Here is an 18,962-nt window from a genome sequence, read left to right on the forward strand (position 1 = left end):
TTATTTTAGATAAGTAAGGTTGCTAGGAGCGGGGAAGAGCAAAAGAAAATGGGATTTGAAGCATAGATACAAGATTTCATAGATGTAGCCATATTAATAAAATTGGGTTGTAATCTTGCAAACTCGAATACTTGATTTAGATGCTCTGTACCTACTTCCTATTGAATTGCAAATTGATGAAATTTTATCTTGTTACGCAGAAGAATTATAGTTATCACAGGATTCGTGTTATTGTGGGCAACTGCAACAATCCAGGACCTCACAAAATAGCTAGCCAGAAGGTATTATTTGGGTTCCTTGATCCTGTATAAGTATCCAAGATCTACCCAGTGAATAACCAATGTGGGACTAAACACACACCCGCACAGGTTCTCACATACTCCCCCTGTTCAAGCCCTGACGTCCTCGTCAGGCTAAGAGTTCAAATTTATTCAAATCTAATCACAAAACTACGATCGGTCCGTGGTCAGCCCTAATAGATATGTGCTGCAGTGTTTCCTAGTCCACATAGGTTATGTGCCGGGTCTGCTCTGATACTATTTGCAACAACCCAGGACCTCACCCAAAATGGCTAGCCGGAAGTTATTATATAGGTTCCTTGATCCTGTATAGGTACCCAAGATCTACCCAGCAAATGACCGATGTGGGACTAAACACACGCCCACATGGATCCTTACATACTCTCCCCCATTAAAGTCTTGGGTACTTATATAGGATCAAGAAACTCAAATAATACCTTTCGGCTAGCTATTTTGAGTCAGGTCTTGGATTGTTGCAAATGGTATCAGAGCCGACCCGACCCATAGCCTATGTAGACTAGGGGACACTACAGAATGGATCCATTGGGGCTGACCACGGGCCGATCATAGTGTTTATGATTAGATTTGAATAGATTTAAATCCTTAGCCTGACGAGGACGTGAAGGCTTGAATGAGGGAGTATGTGAGGACCTGTACGGACGTGTGTTTAGTCTCACATTGGTTATTCACTAGATAAATCTTAGTTACTTATAAAGGATCAAAGAATACAAATAATACCTTCCGGCTAGTCATTTGGATGAGGTCCTGAGTTGTTACAGCGACATTCTACAATAGCACTGCCGTGTCATGGGCCGGATCTGGGGCGCGAAAAATCATGTCCAGATCCGAGCCGTGGCAGGAACAAAGTTATATCAAGTGGCTGTGATGTCTTATATCACTATTAAAACACAATTGTAATATTATTACTAATTATACTAACAGAATTATATTTATATCACTCACAAGTTATTTCAAGTAGGTTGTGATGTCGTAGTAATAATAACTCTGTGGACAAAAATAATTAATCATTTTTCTAAAGATTATTCAAAATTCTCAATAAGCCCTAACTAGGCCTAAAGATTTGCAACATTTGTATAGACTCTAGCCCATCTTATTTATGTCATCATTGAACCAGTCGCACTAATACTTAGTTTTAGCTTGCATGCTTGCTTGTGGAAAAATTATTTTCTACACCACGTGCACTATGGTGCATCACGCCTATCATCTCGTTTCATTTTTGTAGGTCTCATTGATTAAGCATGGTGATTGGCCCACACAAACGAGACGAGGTAATTAGTATAGTGCACTGCCCTGTGGTACGTGTGTTGGATATAATTTTTCTTATTTATATCATCCTCAAAGGAGATGGTCCTCACCTAGCAAAATTTTTCCACAAGCTAAACTGAGCCTATATATCCATCAAATGCACGTCTGGCCGATGCAATACCAACAATCCTCCAATACTTCCTTTTAAATCCATATAAAACGAAATAAAATTCTCAATTGGTTTTTTTTTTTTTTTTGGCTCGTCTCATCATATTTTCGGCGAGATAAGAGTGCAGCGACGCGTTCCAAGGTAACGTGGAGGACGTTGCATGGATGCCGAACCCAACTAAATGCAACGCGTTACACCCAGCTTTCATTACGAATGCCGCGTGTATCAGCTTAATGGCTGCACACGTGGAGGTAGATGGTTCTTCCTACTTGCTACTGAGAGAGAGGTTTAGAAGGGGAAAAGGGTCTCAAGGGGGGGAAAGAAATCCAAAAGAGAGAGAGGGAGTAGAATGCTTCTAGGAGTCGGTAGGGTGATTGATGGAGCTCTCCGTCTGAAGTCGCCGGCAGTTGAGAATATCAAGGCCATTCGCCGGAGCCCGACGACCACCTTCTGCACGGGGGGCCGAGCAGCATCGTCTCGATCCGGCGGTGGGAGCAACATGGATAGCCAGGGGCAGCAGCAGCAGCAAGAGCCCGTAAAGACCACCGGGTAACTAATAATATATAGCTGCGAGACTACCATAATCTTGGATCATCTCTCTATCTCTCTCTCTAGCATCATCTTGATACTTATTCTTGTAACAGTAGCTCTAAGTTTCCAATAAAGGCGTTTGAGTTAATCAGTTGATCAAAATGTAGGGACAAAACAAAGAAATCTCGACCAGAAGTGATCATGTTGCATCTAGACTTCCAAATGATGCTAGGCAGCTCAAAGTTATTTTTCATCAACTTACAATGGTGGACGTAAGGGGAAAATATGATAGGAGGAAAGTTTTGGTTAGAAAATTCTGTGAGCATTCATGTGAATAAGTAAATGGACTTATTATGTAAGTGAGAGCAGAACTTATAAGACTTAATTATGTAAACTAATGGATGCACCTTCGTGTCACTTTTGTCCTTTCTCCTCTAGATAGAGTAGCACCAATGGAAACGAAAACTGACTATCCGATGAAGAAGGAGAATAGTTATAAAGATGATGATCAAATGAAGATGGAGTCAGACTTGGGAGATTGCATGGTAACATTAGTAATAACTAGATTTGAAAAGATCGAGTTTCTCTAGTCTCCCTGGCAAGTATCTATAATTTCCCATGATAGGGGCCTCTAACATTCTCCAACCAAAACGTGAGCCTTTTTTAACTCTACTCTCTCTCCCTCTCCCTCCCAAAAAAAGGAAAAAAAAATGTAGCCTGGATCCTTCATAGCTTTTCTGGACACCTAGCTGGCTAGCTTTTAAAATTTAGCCATTGAATAGTGATGAGGTCAAGGGAGATCGGCCTCCGGCCCACGCGTCCAGTGCTATGGGAGGATTTGGTGCCCTCCGACCTCATCCCCTCCAGTCTCAGACAGTGGAGGCGACTGCTTCTCCTCAAAGGTATTGTCCGCTTTGAAGGGAGTTTCATAGTCTCTTCCCAATACACGGTTTTGTCCCACAAAAGGCACCTCTGAAGAGAAAGAGGTAGCCCCCCTCCATTTAAGGACCAGGCCTATCTGCTATCTAGTTGATGTGGGACTAAGTTCGGACCCTTTATTCCCACAATATAGCCCCCCAAATGGAAAGGTATGTGACGGGGTCAAGGGCTCTCAACAAAAGCACCATTGATGAGGTCAAGGAAGATCAGCCTCCGGCCCGCGCGTCCAGTGTTACGGAAGGATCTGCCGCCATCCAACAGACCTCTCCGCTATCTAGTCGATGTGAGACTAAGTTCGGACCCTTTAATACCACAACAAATAGATTTGTATAAGAGTGATTATGATCGAGTTATACGGAACCTTTAGTCAAATGTTTCTTTGGTTAAACTTACTGAACTGGCGACTTTGATTAGCAAACTAAAAACATCAAGTAATAATCGGGATAATTTTTTTATTAATTATTTCAAAAATACATTAGAAACTTCCACCAAAAAAAAAAACCCAATACATTGGAAACTTGTTTGTTCTTGCAGGGATGCGATGTCCCACTCTTTTGGGGAGGGTTACTCCACGCGGTCAGACGAGGAAGGATTCGGAGGAGTTTACGGAGGAAATCAGTCAATCTCAAAACCTGGAGAACATGAGAACCATCCCGGTAAGATATCCGAAAACGAATGGGATTTGGTATTTATTCGTTTCCTCTGTTACTTGGCATAGTGCTGATGGCATGAAGTGTGGGTTGTGGGAGCTTTGAATTAGCCATGGATTAAAACCAACAACAAAAAACTCTCATTCTGTTCTGCCACATGGATTATCTTACAGTATCTTATTTGACGTTGTAATCAGACAAGTAGACATGATAAGATGTGCTTTTTCCTGTTAGCTGATTCCATTACTAACTTATTGCTTTCCTTCTCTTATTTTTTCCTTTTCTAATTTTCGTGCCAAAAAGACTATGACAAGTCGCAGGGCAGCGAAGTCAAAGAGAAGGAGAAAGGTCGGAACCAAGCACAGCCGTCAGTCAAGTGAAGATTTACTGCTGAGGTTGTTTTGGTTCACTTTTCTTCAATTCCATTGGTAGTAATTAGCTCCTAGAGGAACTTTGATGTCTTCACACCTCGTTTGTTTCAAATAAGATGTTTGCCGTTTGTCTTATGTTCTATCAAGAAATCATATTTGGTTCGACCGAATTCTTATTAAGGAATTTTTGACGTTGCTAATGTTTGCTCGCCGGGGTGTATCAGTGCTTTTGTGATCCAAGCCGTAACATGTGAGTTTTTGAGTAGTTAAAGTCAGGTACTTGTATCATTCCTCTTCTTATTGAGATACCACTGTGGTGGTCGCTTAAAAATTGCCACCATCTGTCTCTCCCCTTGTTGACATTGTTTAAGCTCACTGATCTGATATCGCAGGGGTGCAAGAAGGTGACTAAATAAGCTGTGACCTGGTCAAATAATAACAACTCCCTGCAACAGGGGATTTGACCTAATTAGAGTCATCAGACTCTATGCCCATTTAAGGTAGGATGAATCAATAGTGTAGATATAGGCCCATTTTAAGTTCCTAGCTTTTTAGACCCCAAGAGAAGGTCATTTTAAACTTGACAAAGCACTACATGAAAGACTTAGTCAAAATATGGCCGTTAAATGATCAAAACCTTGTATAAAGTCAAAAGTGTTTAAAATTCTGAAAATCATTTTTATTACTTCATAAAAGTCTTGGCTAATCCTTTCATGCATCATTTCTTACTTCATTTTTTATTTTTTTGATATAATATTTGTGAAGCATGCTCATGGAACTTCCTCATTCCCCAATTTGTATTCAAAATATAGAGACTATTTTTTTTAAGGGAAGTCCGTCTGGCCTAAATTAGGTGGGCGTGGAATAACAAGAACCAACTCAATATTCAAATATAGAGAGTTTTTTTTTTTTTTTTTAACGGAAGAAAGTCTGGACCATATTAGGTCGCTGATATGAACAACATCCAATAACCAACTCCGATCAGTCGGCATCCTTAACCAAAGACAGATTATTTCAACTAATCTGGCACTTGGAAGTCATATATTGTTGGGGCAAGCTGCATCAGGAATTATGATATGCACTTGTATCAGAGCAACCGCCGTCCTTACTTCAACCACCACAGAGCTCTCTGGGTGCAAAATTAAAATTTAACCCCAAACAGTCCATATACGTTATACGTATCTCAAGCTTTGAGCAAAAGTGGCTTGCGTTGTGCTTTGGCATATTGAGGCTGTGATGCACTTGCCAGATGAGTTAAAAATTGCAGACGCTCATGAATGACTTTATGATCCCAATTAACCCGTAACGTGTAGGTCGGTGAAACTGGATAGGAGAGGCAAAGTTTGGAAAAGAGTTGTAGGAGACTGAACCATTTAGAGTGCTATGCTGGTGGTAAGAAAAAAAGAGACACCAAATTGCTCTTGCCTGGACTCCATGCGAACTCGATCGGTTGGTGAATGGCTAGCTAGGCACCTCCAAGCTTGAACATTAGCAAACAGAAACAGTCCACACAATCTGCTTACGAGGACAAAAATGCAGAAAATGACATGATATAATCATAACCAATAGCTCAAATGAAATTAGCGATAATCCGTCATGAATGCATCAATAAAGGAAGTTTACAATGGAATCTCACTCAAGTCATGCCTAGCGTTGATGTCCCTATAAACAATAATCTCTAAGAATGCTGACTGATGCATATGCTATACAGGAACTGGAATTCAGGTAGTTAGAGCTTTAGAACTTCTGGAGTTGTGGCCGCTTGGAGAGCAAATGATCTGTGTCGCAGATGCTATTCTGTTGACTGCGCATGCAAAGAATGAACTGTTGGATGATCACTGATCGCAAGCAGGATTTAACAGTATAGTGGCCAGTGAAGCAGAACATGATGCCTGGCTCAGCAAATTATTGGATAGATCTTGCATCAGACTGTAATTAAGAACCAGGAATGAAATTCTTGATTGCAAAATGACAAAATTATGCTAGATACCGGAAATCAAAACAAATATTAAAACTGCACTTTTACTACAACAAAAAGAAAGACAAATAAATGTGTAAGTTTTAAATAAATAAAAAAGATTGGAGGGATAATGGTAACTGCATTTTTCAGAAAAAGTCCAACTTTTATTTTCATGCTTGCAAAAGCCGGCTTTTTTTTTCCATCCAGAAACATTCCATTTCAGACTTTAATGGACCATGATGCCTCTGCTTTTTAGATTTCTCTAGATCAATCGATGCACATGTATTGGTAGTTAATGCACACACAATATATGTTGATGTATATGTAAAAATATTCTAAGTGTAGTCTTAGGGGCAAGGTGTAATGGTCTACAAAAGTTTTAGAAGGACCAAGTTATGCTAGTGGATATTTACTGCAAAATTCCATAATCACTAGTAAAACAAATTATTTAAAAAAGAAAATAAGTCTCCAATGCATCGCAGAATTATCAATGGAACTGTGTCTGCAGTTGCTTCAGAAATGTGAATTTATGGAAGATATATTTAAAAAATATAGCCACAAATATATCTTCTCAAACTAGTTTATCTACATCTTGCGACAATTCGGTGTATATTCTCGTGGACATCTTAGTGAAAAGGATGTCAGCCAAAATGTCAGTCCAGAAATATATAGGTCATTAAAGAAATAGTATCCTTGAAAGTTCTGAATTTGAGCAATAGTTTTTGTGCTCCAGTTTAAATGGAGCAGGCAATTGCAGTTTGAGATGCATTTTTCCAACAAGCAAGGTTACTAGGGGACATGCAAAACCAGTAGTAAAGCAATCATTGCTAGGCTTTCCATAAAAGAAACAACCCTTGTTTCATAGTCCTACGAAACCATAAAATCTCAAGGCAATAAATAAAACTAAGAATGTAAAGGTAATATCACTCAACAAAGGAGCTGCAAGAGGATTTTCAGAGTTTGATAGCTGAGACAAATAGTATTTTGTTGTCCGTTAATAGAATAAGTTCAGACATTTAATGTGAAAACCTATGCGAGTGTGTATTTAGTCTCATATCGGCTATGCAATTAGTATATCCTAGGTACTTATACAGGACCAAGGAACCTAAATTATACCTTCTGGCTAGCCTTTTTTTGGTGAGGTCTTAGATTGTTACAAATAGTATCAAAGTAGACTTGACCCATGGTCCATATGGATTTGGAAACACTGCAACACAGGTCTAGATTGGATTTATGGTACTTGAAATTGGACTTGAATGGATTGTATTTGTAATAACCCAGGACCTCATCTAAAAATGCTAACTGAAACAAAGGGTCAGTCGGAGATGGTATTGTGATGGGACAAGAACAAAAGGTAAGGCAATATGCCATGACAGATGCTTCTTTCAAGCAACTTTCTTGCATTTTCCATTTGTTCACTCTATGTGCAAGTATATAGCTACCAACATCTACTAGAGTCAACTGCAAACTTAAATAAGAAAAGACCATTTGGATGAGTGCATACTATGAGTCTCTTCTTTTGTACCATTTATGAATTTCAGGAAAATCTTACAACCTAACATGTATATGATTATAGAACTGAATCCTGATAACAGTCAAAAGTTCGGCACCCGGAAAATTCCTAAATATATATACCTATCGCATAAAAGTAAAGGAGAATAGTAAGCTGCTTACAGAGGTCTCATCGTTTAGACTTTTGCCTGCAAAGCAGGAATATTCAACTATGAAGAAGGACACTCTACTAAAAAGAGCTTTATAACTATCTAGCCATGTAACGGAATTTTAGATCTTTAATAATTTTTCCTGTGACAAAGGAAAGGAATTTTAGAAAGGCTGATATAATTGAATAGAATATGGATCATTACACTTAAGTACTTATGCCAGTAGAAGATTAGCATATTCAAAGCCAGTCAAAAGTTCCAGTTGTAGAATTGAAACATATTAACTACCGCACAATCGGATTATATCAAAATCAAGTTGGTGGTGGGTTGTGATCCCTCAAATGACAAATGCAACACATATTTCTCATATATTGTTATCCTGAAAGTCATAGCATATCAAAAGCAATGGAATATGCAAGAACAAGAAATCTAACAAATTAAAACATACTACATTATAAGAATTCTGAGACGGTCCAACAAAATGGAAAAGAAACTAGATCTTTCATGACAAACAACAATTAACACGGTCCAAAAGTTAGGGTTGTTCTTACATACCTACCTGGCTCATCTCCACATTGACCTTTCTGAATCAGCAGCTATCACCTTCTCAGACAAAAGTGGGATACGTCCAGTGGGTGCATTAGATACATCCAGCATTCTTTCTCGTGTCAACCGGTGTTCCTGCAAAGTATAGTTTGATACAAATCACGTAAGCTATAAAACTTAAGAAAAAAGTTTTATCGTGCCAGAATGTTAGTATATATTTGTCATGTTTATGCATTGCATCATATTCCGGAATGTCAATGTTGACAGCATTACATATCCACTATATGAACTCAATACTATCCAAATCAAGTCAAATTGTCATGAAAGCAATTGATAAGTGAGATTTATTTGATGTATAATCGTGCATCTTGGGCACCTCATGTGGGTAGGCCTAGGAGGCACAACTTTAGTAAACATCTTCCAGTATTAGGGAAAAAATTATACTGTATTGTAGAATTCCAGACAAGATTTTGATGCCTGGAAATTGTGAAGTTGTGTATGTGGGACTCCAATGAAACAATAGAATAACAATTGTCCTATCAAAGTAAAATATACATATAGCACATAACTTTAATTGCTTGTTTATTAATTTCAATAAAATATTCAAGTGCTTAAATTTTAGATCCATTGCAGCAAACATCCTCGGTGGATTTGCCAGCATTACACGTTGCTTCTCTAAAGTTTCAGAAAAAACCGATTAATTTCAGCCTCTATTTTCCTAGCAAATCCTTGTCCCCTTGTTCCTTCTGCCTTGATTCACTTCACTGGCTCTGATATTAGAAGATATGAATTAAAATAGCTGAGAACAGACTAAGATGATTTAGAACATCAGTTCTTCTTTGGAGGGATGAGTGACATCCCAGAACGGAAGATATTACAGAAATAACTACCTGGCTCATCTATTAAACTTGTAAATATAATATACGGCTTCAGAAAATAACTATCATCTAACAACTACCCATCATCAGTATTCTAATTTCTAACATTATAAAATGATACATCTAAGCTGAAATCCAGGTCTAAAGATTTTATATAACTTGGCTTGTCAACAAATCTTTGACCACAGTGTATAACTAGCTCTAGAGAGATCTCTTGCAAGATAAGTCTTTGAATAAAAGTATTGAGAGATTTTGTAATATATGTCTAGTCAAATTGTAGACAATAAGAATTAATGAAGTGGTATGGTATTTCCCATGTATGTGATGGTATATGTCATATATGACAAATCTACTCTTAACAAATAGAAAAAAACAATATTTCACCCTTAAATTTCAATTGATTGCACTGGGTTTTAAGGTTCCTTGTGTAAAATCCTTCAGTCATATTTTGTGTTAGAATCCATTGACTGATTGATTGTGCCAAACTTAGTCGGCCTTACTAAACTTCATCTTGATTGATTTGTGATTGATCGTGCCAAACTTGGTCATCCTTACCAAACTTCGTCATCCTCCTAGCCTATATAAAGGCTGCTCCTGTACATTGTAATAGATAGGCAGAAATAAAATTCTCCTCTTTTTCATTTTTTTAACATGGTATCAGAGCCACTGATCACGTAACCTACTGTTGTCGTCCTCTCTTCCGCCTTGCTGTCGTCCTCTCTTCCACCTTGCTGTCGTCCTCTCTTCCGTGGTTGCTGCCGTCGCTCGCAGATCTTTTGTTTCTCTTGCCTCGTTTGGGGGGTAGCCGAGGCTCCGGCCTCGGCGGCTTTCAAAGCTCCCTTCTTTTCGTCGAGATCCTGATAAAATCATAGCCTTTTTTCTTTCTTTTTTTTTCCCTTTAATTATTTTTTGTTATTATCCTACTATTTGTTGAGAAAAAAAAATCCGTGGGAGGCTTATGCTTCGTGGAGGGCTCACGGGTTTGGGTTGTGTATCCTCTCTTCCAAGGCACCATGCTTTCGGTGCTCCTATTTCTCCATGGAGGCGGCGGCGACGCGTGCCAAACCGTACCGTCAGAAGCTTGGCGTGTAAACTTGACGAGTGCGGTCTCGATCCGAACTCCAGCAGCAACGCGTCAAACCATATCGTCACAAGCTTGGCGGGTAAACTTAGCTGGCGTGGTCTCGCTCCAAACCCCAGCAGCAGCGTGTCAAACCGTACCGTTAGAAGCTTGACGGGTAAACTTAGCAGGTACAGTCTCGCTCCAAACTCCAGCAGCAGCGCGTCAAACCGTACCGTCAGAAGCTTGGTAGGTAAACTTGGCAAGCGCGGTCTTGCTCCCAACCCCAACAATAGCGTGTCAAACCGTATCGTCAGAAGCTTGGCGGGTAAACTTGGCAGGCGCGGTTTCGCTCCAAACCCAAACAGCAGCACGTCAAACCGTATCTTCAGAAACTTGGTGGATAAACTTGACAGACGCGGTCTCGCTCCAAACCCCAGTAGCAACGCGTCAAACCATACCGTTAGAAGCTTGACGAAGATAAACTTGGTAGGCGCGGTCTCGTTCTAAACCCCAGCAGCTCCTCTTCCTACTCTTGATCTAGTACGTCAATTTTTCGGTACATTCGTGATCCAATTTCTACAACTGATCAGCTTGCGGATGTCTTCACCACAGCTCATCCTCCTGGCATCTTTCGATCTCTTGTTTCCAAACTCAAGTTGGTGTCTACTTTACCACCTTGAGTTTGAGGGAGGATGTTAGAATCCCTTGATTGATTGTGCCAAACTTAGTCGGCTATACTAAACTTCACCTTGATTGATTTGTGATTGAATGTGTCAAACTTAATCGGCCTTACCAACATTTCATTTTATTCGGAGCAAGAAATGGTATATTAACTAAATTTAAACAAAATGGGAGCCAATCAAAACCTTCATGTTTCATTAAATGATGGTAAGCAAACAAAAGCCTGAGGGAAGGAGGCAAAGAAGGATAAGAAGAGAAATGTGCCTAAGAAGAAAAATTAAAATGATAATCTTTGAAGTTCATTCTCTAATAAAAAAGATAGCCTCGTTCGATAAGAAAAAATCACTCTACTCGTTCCAAAAGAAAAATACACTCGACTCTTAATCTTCCTCAAATTACCATCAAAATCTAACTTCTCTATCTGAAACCTGCTTAATTTCTCTGCAGAGTTCATTTAAAAAGCATGTGGCATGATAGTGTACTATTTCTTACTAACTTGGTAAACAGCTTTCATTGATCATGTTGAGATATGGAAATTTGCATTCCTGCTAGTTAGGCTAAAATCACCACCGTAGAGGCATGTGATATCACGATGATGAAGCAAGCAACCATATCGATCTAAACTATGTCCATATTCTTGCCGCAGATCAAATGCCTTCTTCAATCTCACACTACCATTAACTATACCATCTTCTTCAACTTTACCTCCTTTATATCACCTTTATATTTGTATCTTAGCTTTGCTTCTTTGTTGATGACATGAGTCTAGTTCATATTCTACATCAGCAACACTAGCATTGCAGAAAATTACAGTTTCAACCTCTCCTTAATAATTTGTATCAGATCCTCTACAAGGAAAGGACCATGCTCCATCAAATAAACAATTGAACAGTTTCATCCTGTTGACATACTTTACAGGGTTCTGGTTATTATTAGCTGTTTAAGTGTTTTAACAGCTCATGAATTAAAGAAAAAAAACCCATAAGACTTCCCTGGAACTTGTGCACTTAAGAGGTGTGCAGTTCTAGTTAAATGAACCAAGGAAACGATTTAGAGATAAAACATACCGTGCGAAAAGGAAACTCATCTCCTTCAAGCATGTGTACAATCTGCCCCATCTTTGGTCGCTTTTGAGCATCTAAATCTACACATCGAAGGCAAACCAGCAATACCCTCTTCAAGGCTCTTGGCGAAGGCTGAACTTCCATCAATGGATCTACAACCTCCTCTCCACGTCTACTTCCTACCATTCCTTTAAACCATTCGACCAAGTTTACCTGCAAACAGATCCAACCACTTTCATGAGGCTAGGAATATCAGAATCACAATTGAAGAGATTTATGTAAACTTACCTCTCCGGGTGGTCTGCTATAGTCTACGGGACATCTTCCTGAAATTAATTCCATCAGTAGAACCCCAAAACTGTACACATCGCTACTTTCGTTGAGCATGCCTGTGCATGCATATTCAGGAGCCACATAACTGTGCAGGCATTCGGGACAAAGAAGTGTGTTTAGTTCCTCCGCTCATCATTGACAAATTTTCATCATACAAATATCATAGATAAATTATACTATAGAACAGAACAAGGCTACCAGTATTGATTGATAGACGTGCAAATGTGAAGAAGATAAAACATACCCAAATGTTCCCATTACACGTGTTGTTACAAAGCTAGAACCAGAGCCCAAGAGTTTAGCTAATCCAAAATCTGATACTTTAGGGTTCCAATGCTTATCCAGAAGAATGTTGCTGGACTTTATATCCCGATGCACAACTTTGGGCTCTAATCCTTCATGCAAATATGCTATTCTGAAACCAGAGCACCATTTCACGAAGATTAGGCAGTGCTAAAAGCTTGGCAAAAACTCTCGGGAAGAACATTACAACAGAGTAAAGATGGACAATAGAAATGCACATTTTTTTACCACTATGAACCAGAAAGTAATACATTGACCAGTTCTTGATCATGCTAAGCAATTACAATCACTTCAAGCATTGAGCATCAATTTAGCATTACTGGCATTTCTTGAAGGTTGGCCTTTTAAAATTGTAATCAAAATGTATGACAATGATATAAATATAACAAGTATGAGAAAAAAAAATGTTTTGGTAAACTTACTGAAACTCTCACTTCTGTTACAGAGTAATCATGAAGTGTGTTAGACATAATAATAACATGGAGATTAGTGAAGAAAACAAACCCTTTCGCTGTTCCAATGGCTATTTTCATTCTGATATCCCATGTCAGCGGACTGACAGGGCCAACATCTCCATGCAGCCACCGATCCAGATTCCCATTATCAATGTATTCATATACAAGCATCCTGAATTGGAAACAGCAAATATTTAGACAATGATTATTTGACATATTGACCGCATTTCCAGCTAAAATAAATTCACGCGAGAAATTCAGGCTACCTTTTAGCACCTTCTGCACAGTACCCAACAAGTCCCACAAGGTGCTTATGCCGTACTTTTCCGATGGCTTCTACCTCCACCTTGAACTCCTTCTCTGCCTGACCCCTAGAGAAGCCGCACAAAAATACGTATCCACAAAAGTTTACATAAAGGAAACTAAAGAGACACTCATATCTTCTTTGTTGCACCTTATTTCCTTTCAGTAGGGAAAAAAAGAGGAGGCCATATGGTTTGCAGAAACAGGAAAATCGCCTCTGATAGTACAACCTGTTTCTTTGTTATCCATTTCCTTGCTTTAGGAATAACATAATTCATCCTTTCCTCCACTTTCAACTAAGATGGAACACTTGCTTAAAGCCCAGTTGTAGGTTTAACAAATTGCAACTTAATGGTTTGCAACATCACAGGATAATCTACCAGTGCCTTCTTGAACTTACAACCCAACAAGGATCAAAAGTGCTACTGATGTTCTTATTTTGCAATTAAACACTGTAAAAAAAAATTCAGAAAAAAAGTTTATCTCCACCCAGTAAAATTATTTTTTTTCAGAAAAAAGGTTATATCCAGGAGTGCTCCTGTGATTTTTATGATCTCCAACATATAAAAATCTACGTCTAAAAGACAAAAACCTGAATCAGATGCAGACCGGAACTTTAGAGATTTCAGCCATTTTTGACTTAATTCGTGTTATTTTAGTTCTTTATCAGCATTATTTCGATAACTACGACTATAGCTTATAGAGGAATCAAAGAAGCAGAGCACCTCCATTTTGCTAAGTAGACAATGCCGGCAGAGCCATTTTTTCCCGTTTTAGTATAGAATAGAGCCGTACTCACTTGTTATTGAGAAGATTTTTGACGGCGACGACGGAGAGGTCAGGCAAGACTCCTTTGTAGACGACGCCGTAACCCCCCTCGCCGATCACATTCCCGGCGCTGAACGCCCCTGTCGCCGCCTCCAGCTCCGCCAGCGAGTACCACCGCCCCCACCCGATGTTCCCCATCCTCTCCGCCGCCTCCGACGACGACGCCCCCGACGACGACCCTCGCAACCTCTCCCCTTTATTAACCCCCACCAACCCCTTCTTCTCCTCCTCCACCTCCACCTCCCCCACGCCGCCCCCCGCCGCCTGATCGACAGAGATCTCCTTGGTCGACGAGGGGATGATGCCAGACGTATGCTTCACTCGCGACGCCGCCGCCCGCCGACGGAAGAAGAGAAAGGCGAGAATGGCGCCAGCCAGCAGCAGAGCGGCTGCGATCGCGACGAGGATGTAGACAGGGAGGCCAAGCACGGCCGTCTTCTCCGCCAGGAAGCCGCCCGAGGTGAGGGTTCCAGCGCCCATTTCCGGCGGAGCCACAGAGAGAGAGAGAGAGAGAGAGAGAGAGAGAGAGAGAGAGAGAGAGAGAGGTGTCTCTCTTTTGGAAGGTAGCAGGTGAAAGAGAGAAAGAGAGCTGCAACGAAGGCCTTCTGGCTTCAGTGCCGGGAAAGCGACGGTGGCACTACTGTTTGGAAATCTTTGGGAGCAAGCGTGATAAAAAAAGTTTATTTTATTGTTATTATTTTTTTCCTTTTCTAAAAAAAATAAAGAAAGTAGACGAGTAGGAAAATCGTGCTCCCTGGCCAACTGGGATTTCACACATCTCTAAAACGAAAAGTGAGACCTTTTACTCCTTTTACCGGCCGTCGAGTTTGGAAATTACCAACGGACAACCGTCGGTAAATTCAAGCGGAGTTAGGAAAATCGTGACAAGTGTAAACGAACTGCAGCTATATCTCTTCATGCACTTCTCAAATTGAAACTGTTCTCGTAGGTTCTGATATGAAAGAGTTGAGATAGGTTGATGCTACCTAGAACTTTTCTATTGATGGATGTTCTAATATCTTAGGTAATCATAGTGACTATTAGTATACATGGTTGCCTTTATGGTTATTACATGTTCTTAGACTATGAAAGAATCATGCAATCAAAAAAAAGTTTAGTCAATAATTAAAATATCAGTACTATGTTGTAGCAATATATTTTTGGAGCTAGCATGGCAAAACAAAAATAAAATACCATATGCCAGTATGATATCGATACGGGAGACTAATCAACATGGATAATTTACCACCTATTATGTGATATGATTAGTACAAATCAGCAAATATTCATACTTAAATTTTTGGTAGTGGTGCTAGGAATAAATCTTCCTAATTGGAATGTAGGAGCATTCAAGTTTTTTGCCTGTAGTACATGAAAACTCAATTGCTTCTGGCTAGAACAATCGAACAAGCAACTTTGTAAGCAACCATGTTGAACTTAAAATTCACCTCTAATTTTTATTAATAAAATTAAGTTTACTCAAAATTTATTGAGGCCATTGATGCCGAGCTAGGCTTAGCTTTTTCAAGCACCACTCATTTCACAGCTACTGTAATGGTAATATAAGTGAAAAAACAATGTGGTTACTCACTTACTCTCTATGTTTCAATCTGAGCATTTGAGCAAATTTATTCCAAAGCGCTTTGTAAATTTGAATTACTGGAGCGGATGGAATCCACCTTTTTGTTTCGGTTCGAGTCTCCAAACAAGGCGAGGAGAAGGAGCAGCAAGAATTTTTAAAAACCGTATTTATGGTTTATTTCAGAAAATACGTGAACCTCTAGACTCCGGACGACTACCGTATAGTACCGTTAGGAAAGAACTAGGTTGTCGAGCGCGTCACATCGAGACACGTCACGAGCAAAGTGAGTCCCGTCAAAATACAACACCGGCGCGATGGTTTCTTTTGAAACGTGGCAGCTAGGGAGTATGGAAGCCAGCAGTTGGAAGTTCGGAGACGGGTTCCACATCTATTGGCGTATTTATCAGCGAGCCAAGTGGGACGCGCCCGGTGAACGTTTGAGGATTGGGGCCCACTGGATTCAAATTTGGTAGCAGCAACCACAGGTTCGGTGCTGAATGGAGAAGAGACGCCACCTTGCAAGCGGGCCCTGGGGCCCGCCCATTCTTGGACTTTTCTGATGGCAGGGGAGGAATGCAAAGCTTTATCTATTTGGTAAATGTAGGGTTGCAATGCCAAGTTCTAGGCTGTCGAATCAAGATTTTAAAGATTTAAAGCCATGTAGCTACATTCTCCTCTCAGAAGTATCCTTCTTGACAAGTGCTAAGCCTCGAACAGATACTGCACAAAACTAACAGAACCACTGCCTATTGCCTGTCGCCTCTTGGTGTCTTCACTAGAATGGTGGCATTCCCACAGATCCAAAGAAATAATGAAAAAAATAAAAAGAAAGATTGTCCCGTGCTTAGGTTTTGTCTAGAAGGTGAATAAAGGCAGGGCGGGAGGCTGAGCATTCGCTATTGCGCGATATCCAGCAAGTGCTGAGGGAGTGTTGTGCCTTTCAGACCGTGTACATGCTTCATGAGGCGAACAGAGCTGCTGATTGGGTTGCTTCTTTTGTTTCTACCATTCAGGAGAATTCATCTGAACTGGGCATGCTTCTGTTCCTCCACCGCCGTGTAGTCTACTTTCTAGTAATTCAGCTGGCAGTGCTCATGTGAGATTAGTGTGAGCAGTCGATGTACTAATAATAATAATAATAATAATAATAACAAATAGAGGAGTGATATGAAACTAAAAGTAAAAGTAATAAAGCAATAGAAAATAAAGAGAAAGAAAACACAAGAGAGCATGAGATATAAATGGCTCTTTTATTCTTTCTTACTTTTCACCTCCCGATACAAGATTACATATCATCTATTTATAGGCCAAAGGAAAAAGATCAAAGGCCATAAGATTAAAGGCCATAAATACATTAATTCATCATTAATGAAGAAATTGGAGGGTTACAAGAAGTTGAATAGTCATGGATGAATTCAGATGAATATCCATCTAGAGATGAAGATGAAGAGTCAAGATTTTATAACACTCCCCCTTGGATATTCATCTCTTAAGAATATGCCTCATTAAAACCTTACTAGGAAAAAACCCTGTGGGACAAAAATCCTAGTGAAGGAAAAAGAGTACAATATTCTCATTATATGCATTTCAAACTGTCTCATTAAAAACCTTGCTAGGAAAACCCAATGGGACAAAACCTAGGCGAAGGGAAAAAGAGTACAGTGCATATAAGCCTCCCCCTCATGTGAGCATGTCAACAAATGGCTCTGAGTTGACACATACCAATCTTCTGTACTAGTTTCTTAAATGTTGTTGCAGGCAATGCTTTGGTGAATAAGTCTACTAGATTTTCACTTGAGCGAATCTGCCGAACATCTATTTCACCTTTCTTCTGGAGTTCATGTGTGAAAAAGAATTTTGGTGAGATGTGCTTGGTTCTATCACCTTTAATATATCCTTTTTCTATTTGAGCAATACATGCAGTATTGTCCTCATATATTATTGTTGACTTCTCGTTGATTGTTGGAAGATTACATTCTTCATAGATATGTTGAAGCAAAGATCTCAACCACACACATTCTCGACTTGCTTCATGAAGCGCAAGTATCTCGGCATGATTGGAAGAAGTGGCAGTGATAGTTTGCTTTATAGATCGCCAAGATATAGCAGTACCACCATATGTAAATAAATATCCTGTTTGTGATCGCCCTTTATGTGGGTCAGACAAATATCCAGCATCTGCATATCCAACCAGTTCCGGTTTTGGTTGTTTTGAATATAATAATCCCAAATCAGTTGTTCCTCGAAGATAACGAAATATATGTTTAACACCATTCCAATGTCTCCGTGTTGGTGCCGAACTATATCTTGCTAATAAATTGACAGAAAAAGCTATGTCTGGTCGCGTATAGTTAGCAAGATACATTAGTGCACCAATTGCACAGAGATACGGCACTTCAGGGCCAAGAATCTCTTCGTTATCTTCTCGAGGACGAAAAGGGTCCTTCTTTATATCATAGGATCGAACAACCATTGGGGCACTTAATGGATGAGCTTTATCCATATAAAAACGTTTTAACACCTTTTCTATGTAATTAGATTGATGAACAAATATTCCATCTGATAAATGCTCGATCTGCAGTCCGAGACAAAATTTTGTCTTTCCAAGATCTTTCATCTCAAATTCTCTATTTAAGTACATGACTGCTTCTGCAAGCTCTTCAGGAGTTCCGATGATGTTGAGATCATCAACATACACTGCAATAATAACAAACCCAGATTTTGATTTCTTTATAAAAACACATGGGCTAATAGCTTTGTTAACATATCCTTCCTTCAGGAGGTATGTACTAAGACGATTATACCACATTCGTCCAGATTGCTTTAATCCATACAAAGATTTTTGTATCTTGATTGAATACATTTTTCGGGGTTTTGAACTACATGCTTCAGGCATTTTTAGTCCTTCAGGGACTTTCATATAAATATCATTATCAAGTGATCCATATAAATAAGCTGTGACTACATCCATAAGACGCATATGAAGTCCTTCAGAAATTGCCAGACTAATTAAAAACCTAAATGTAGTTGCATCCATTACAGGAGAATATGTCTCCTCATAATCAATTCCAGGTCTCTGA

General features: G+C 39.6%; 2 protein-coding genes across 7 annotated transcripts; one reads left to right on the forward strand and one right to left on the reverse strand.

Annotated features, from left to right (window-relative positions):
• The first annotated feature begins 919 nt into the window (after positions 1-919).
• LOC120113253 lies at positions 920-4,920 on the forward strand. Its single transcript, XM_039134131.1, has 3 exons — positions 920-2,283; positions 3,739-3,860; positions 4,158-4,920. The coding sequence occupies exons 1-3, from the start codon at positions 2,084-2,086 to the stop codon at positions 4,232-4,234; spliced, it is 399 nt and encodes a 132-aa protein (XP_038990059.1). The 5' UTR covers positions 920-2,083; the 3' UTR covers positions 4,235-4,920.
• An 839-nt stretch (positions 4,921-5,759) lies between these two features.
• Positions 5,760-14,932, reverse strand: LOC103704241 (probable receptor-like serine/threonine-protein kinase At4g34500). 6 transcript variants are annotated; one of them, XM_026803514.2, is made up of 8 exons: positions 14,272-14,932; positions 13,436-13,540; positions 13,219-13,341; positions 12,656-12,826; positions 12,367-12,496; positions 12,082-12,291; positions 8,406-8,527; positions 5,760-6,029 (listed from the first exon to the last, which is right to left on the reverse strand). In XM_026803514.2, the coding sequence occupies exons 1-7, from the start codon at positions 14,778-14,780 to the stop codon at positions 8,411-8,413; spliced, it is 1,365 nt and encodes a 454-aa protein (XP_026659315.1). In that variant the 5' UTR covers positions 14,781-14,932; the 3' UTR covers positions 5,760-6,029; positions 8,406-8,410. The 6 variants fall into 6 exon arrangements, with proteins under 6 accessions (XP_026659315.1, XP_008785671.1, XP_008785670.1 ...); XM_008787449.4 differs by having other exon boundaries at positions 5,760-6,117; XM_008787448.4 differs by having other exon boundaries at positions 5,760-6,154.
• Between the last annotated feature and the right edge of the window lie 4,030 nt (positions 14,933-18,962).

The sequence above is a fragment of the Phoenix dactylifera genome, chromosome 15, assembly GCF_009389715.1.
Source record: "Phoenix dactylifera cultivar Barhee BC4 chromosome 15, palm_55x_up_171113_PBpolish2nd_filt_p, whole genome shotgun sequence".
NCBI lineage: Eukaryota > Viridiplantae > Streptophyta > Magnoliopsida > Arecales > Arecaceae > Phoenix > Phoenix dactylifera.

What these genes read in the sequence shown, in the direction of transcription:
- LOC120113253 (XM_039134131.1), top strand. Translation starts at nt 2,084, where the DNA reads ATGCTTCTAGGAGTCGGTAGGGTGATTGATGGAGCTCTCCGTCTGAAG. An exon ending in GAGCCCGTAAAGACCACCGG is followed by an intron (nt 2,284 to 3,738) that starts GTAACTAATAAT and finishes TTGTTCTTGCAG; the next exon opens with GGATGCGATGTCCCACTCTT. An exon ending in AGAACATGAGAACCATCCCG is followed by an intron (nt 3,861 to 4,157) that starts GTAAGATATCCG and finishes CGTGCCAAAAAG; the next exon opens with ACTATGACAAGTCGCAGGGC.
- LOC103704241 (XM_026803514.2), bottom strand. Translation starts at nt 14,780, where the DNA reads ATGGGCGCTGGAACCCTCACCTCGGGCGGCTTCCTGGCGGAGAAGACG. An exon ending in GCCATTGGAACAGCGAAAGG is followed by an intron (nt 12,827 to 13,218) that starts GTTTGTTTTCTT and finishes CTCTGGTTTCAG; the next exon opens with AATAGCATATTTGCATGAAG. An exon ending in CGTGTAATGGGAACATTTGG is followed by an intron (nt 12,497 to 12,655) that starts GTATGTTTTATC and finishes ATGCCTGCACAG; the next exon opens with TTATGTGGCTCCTGAATATG.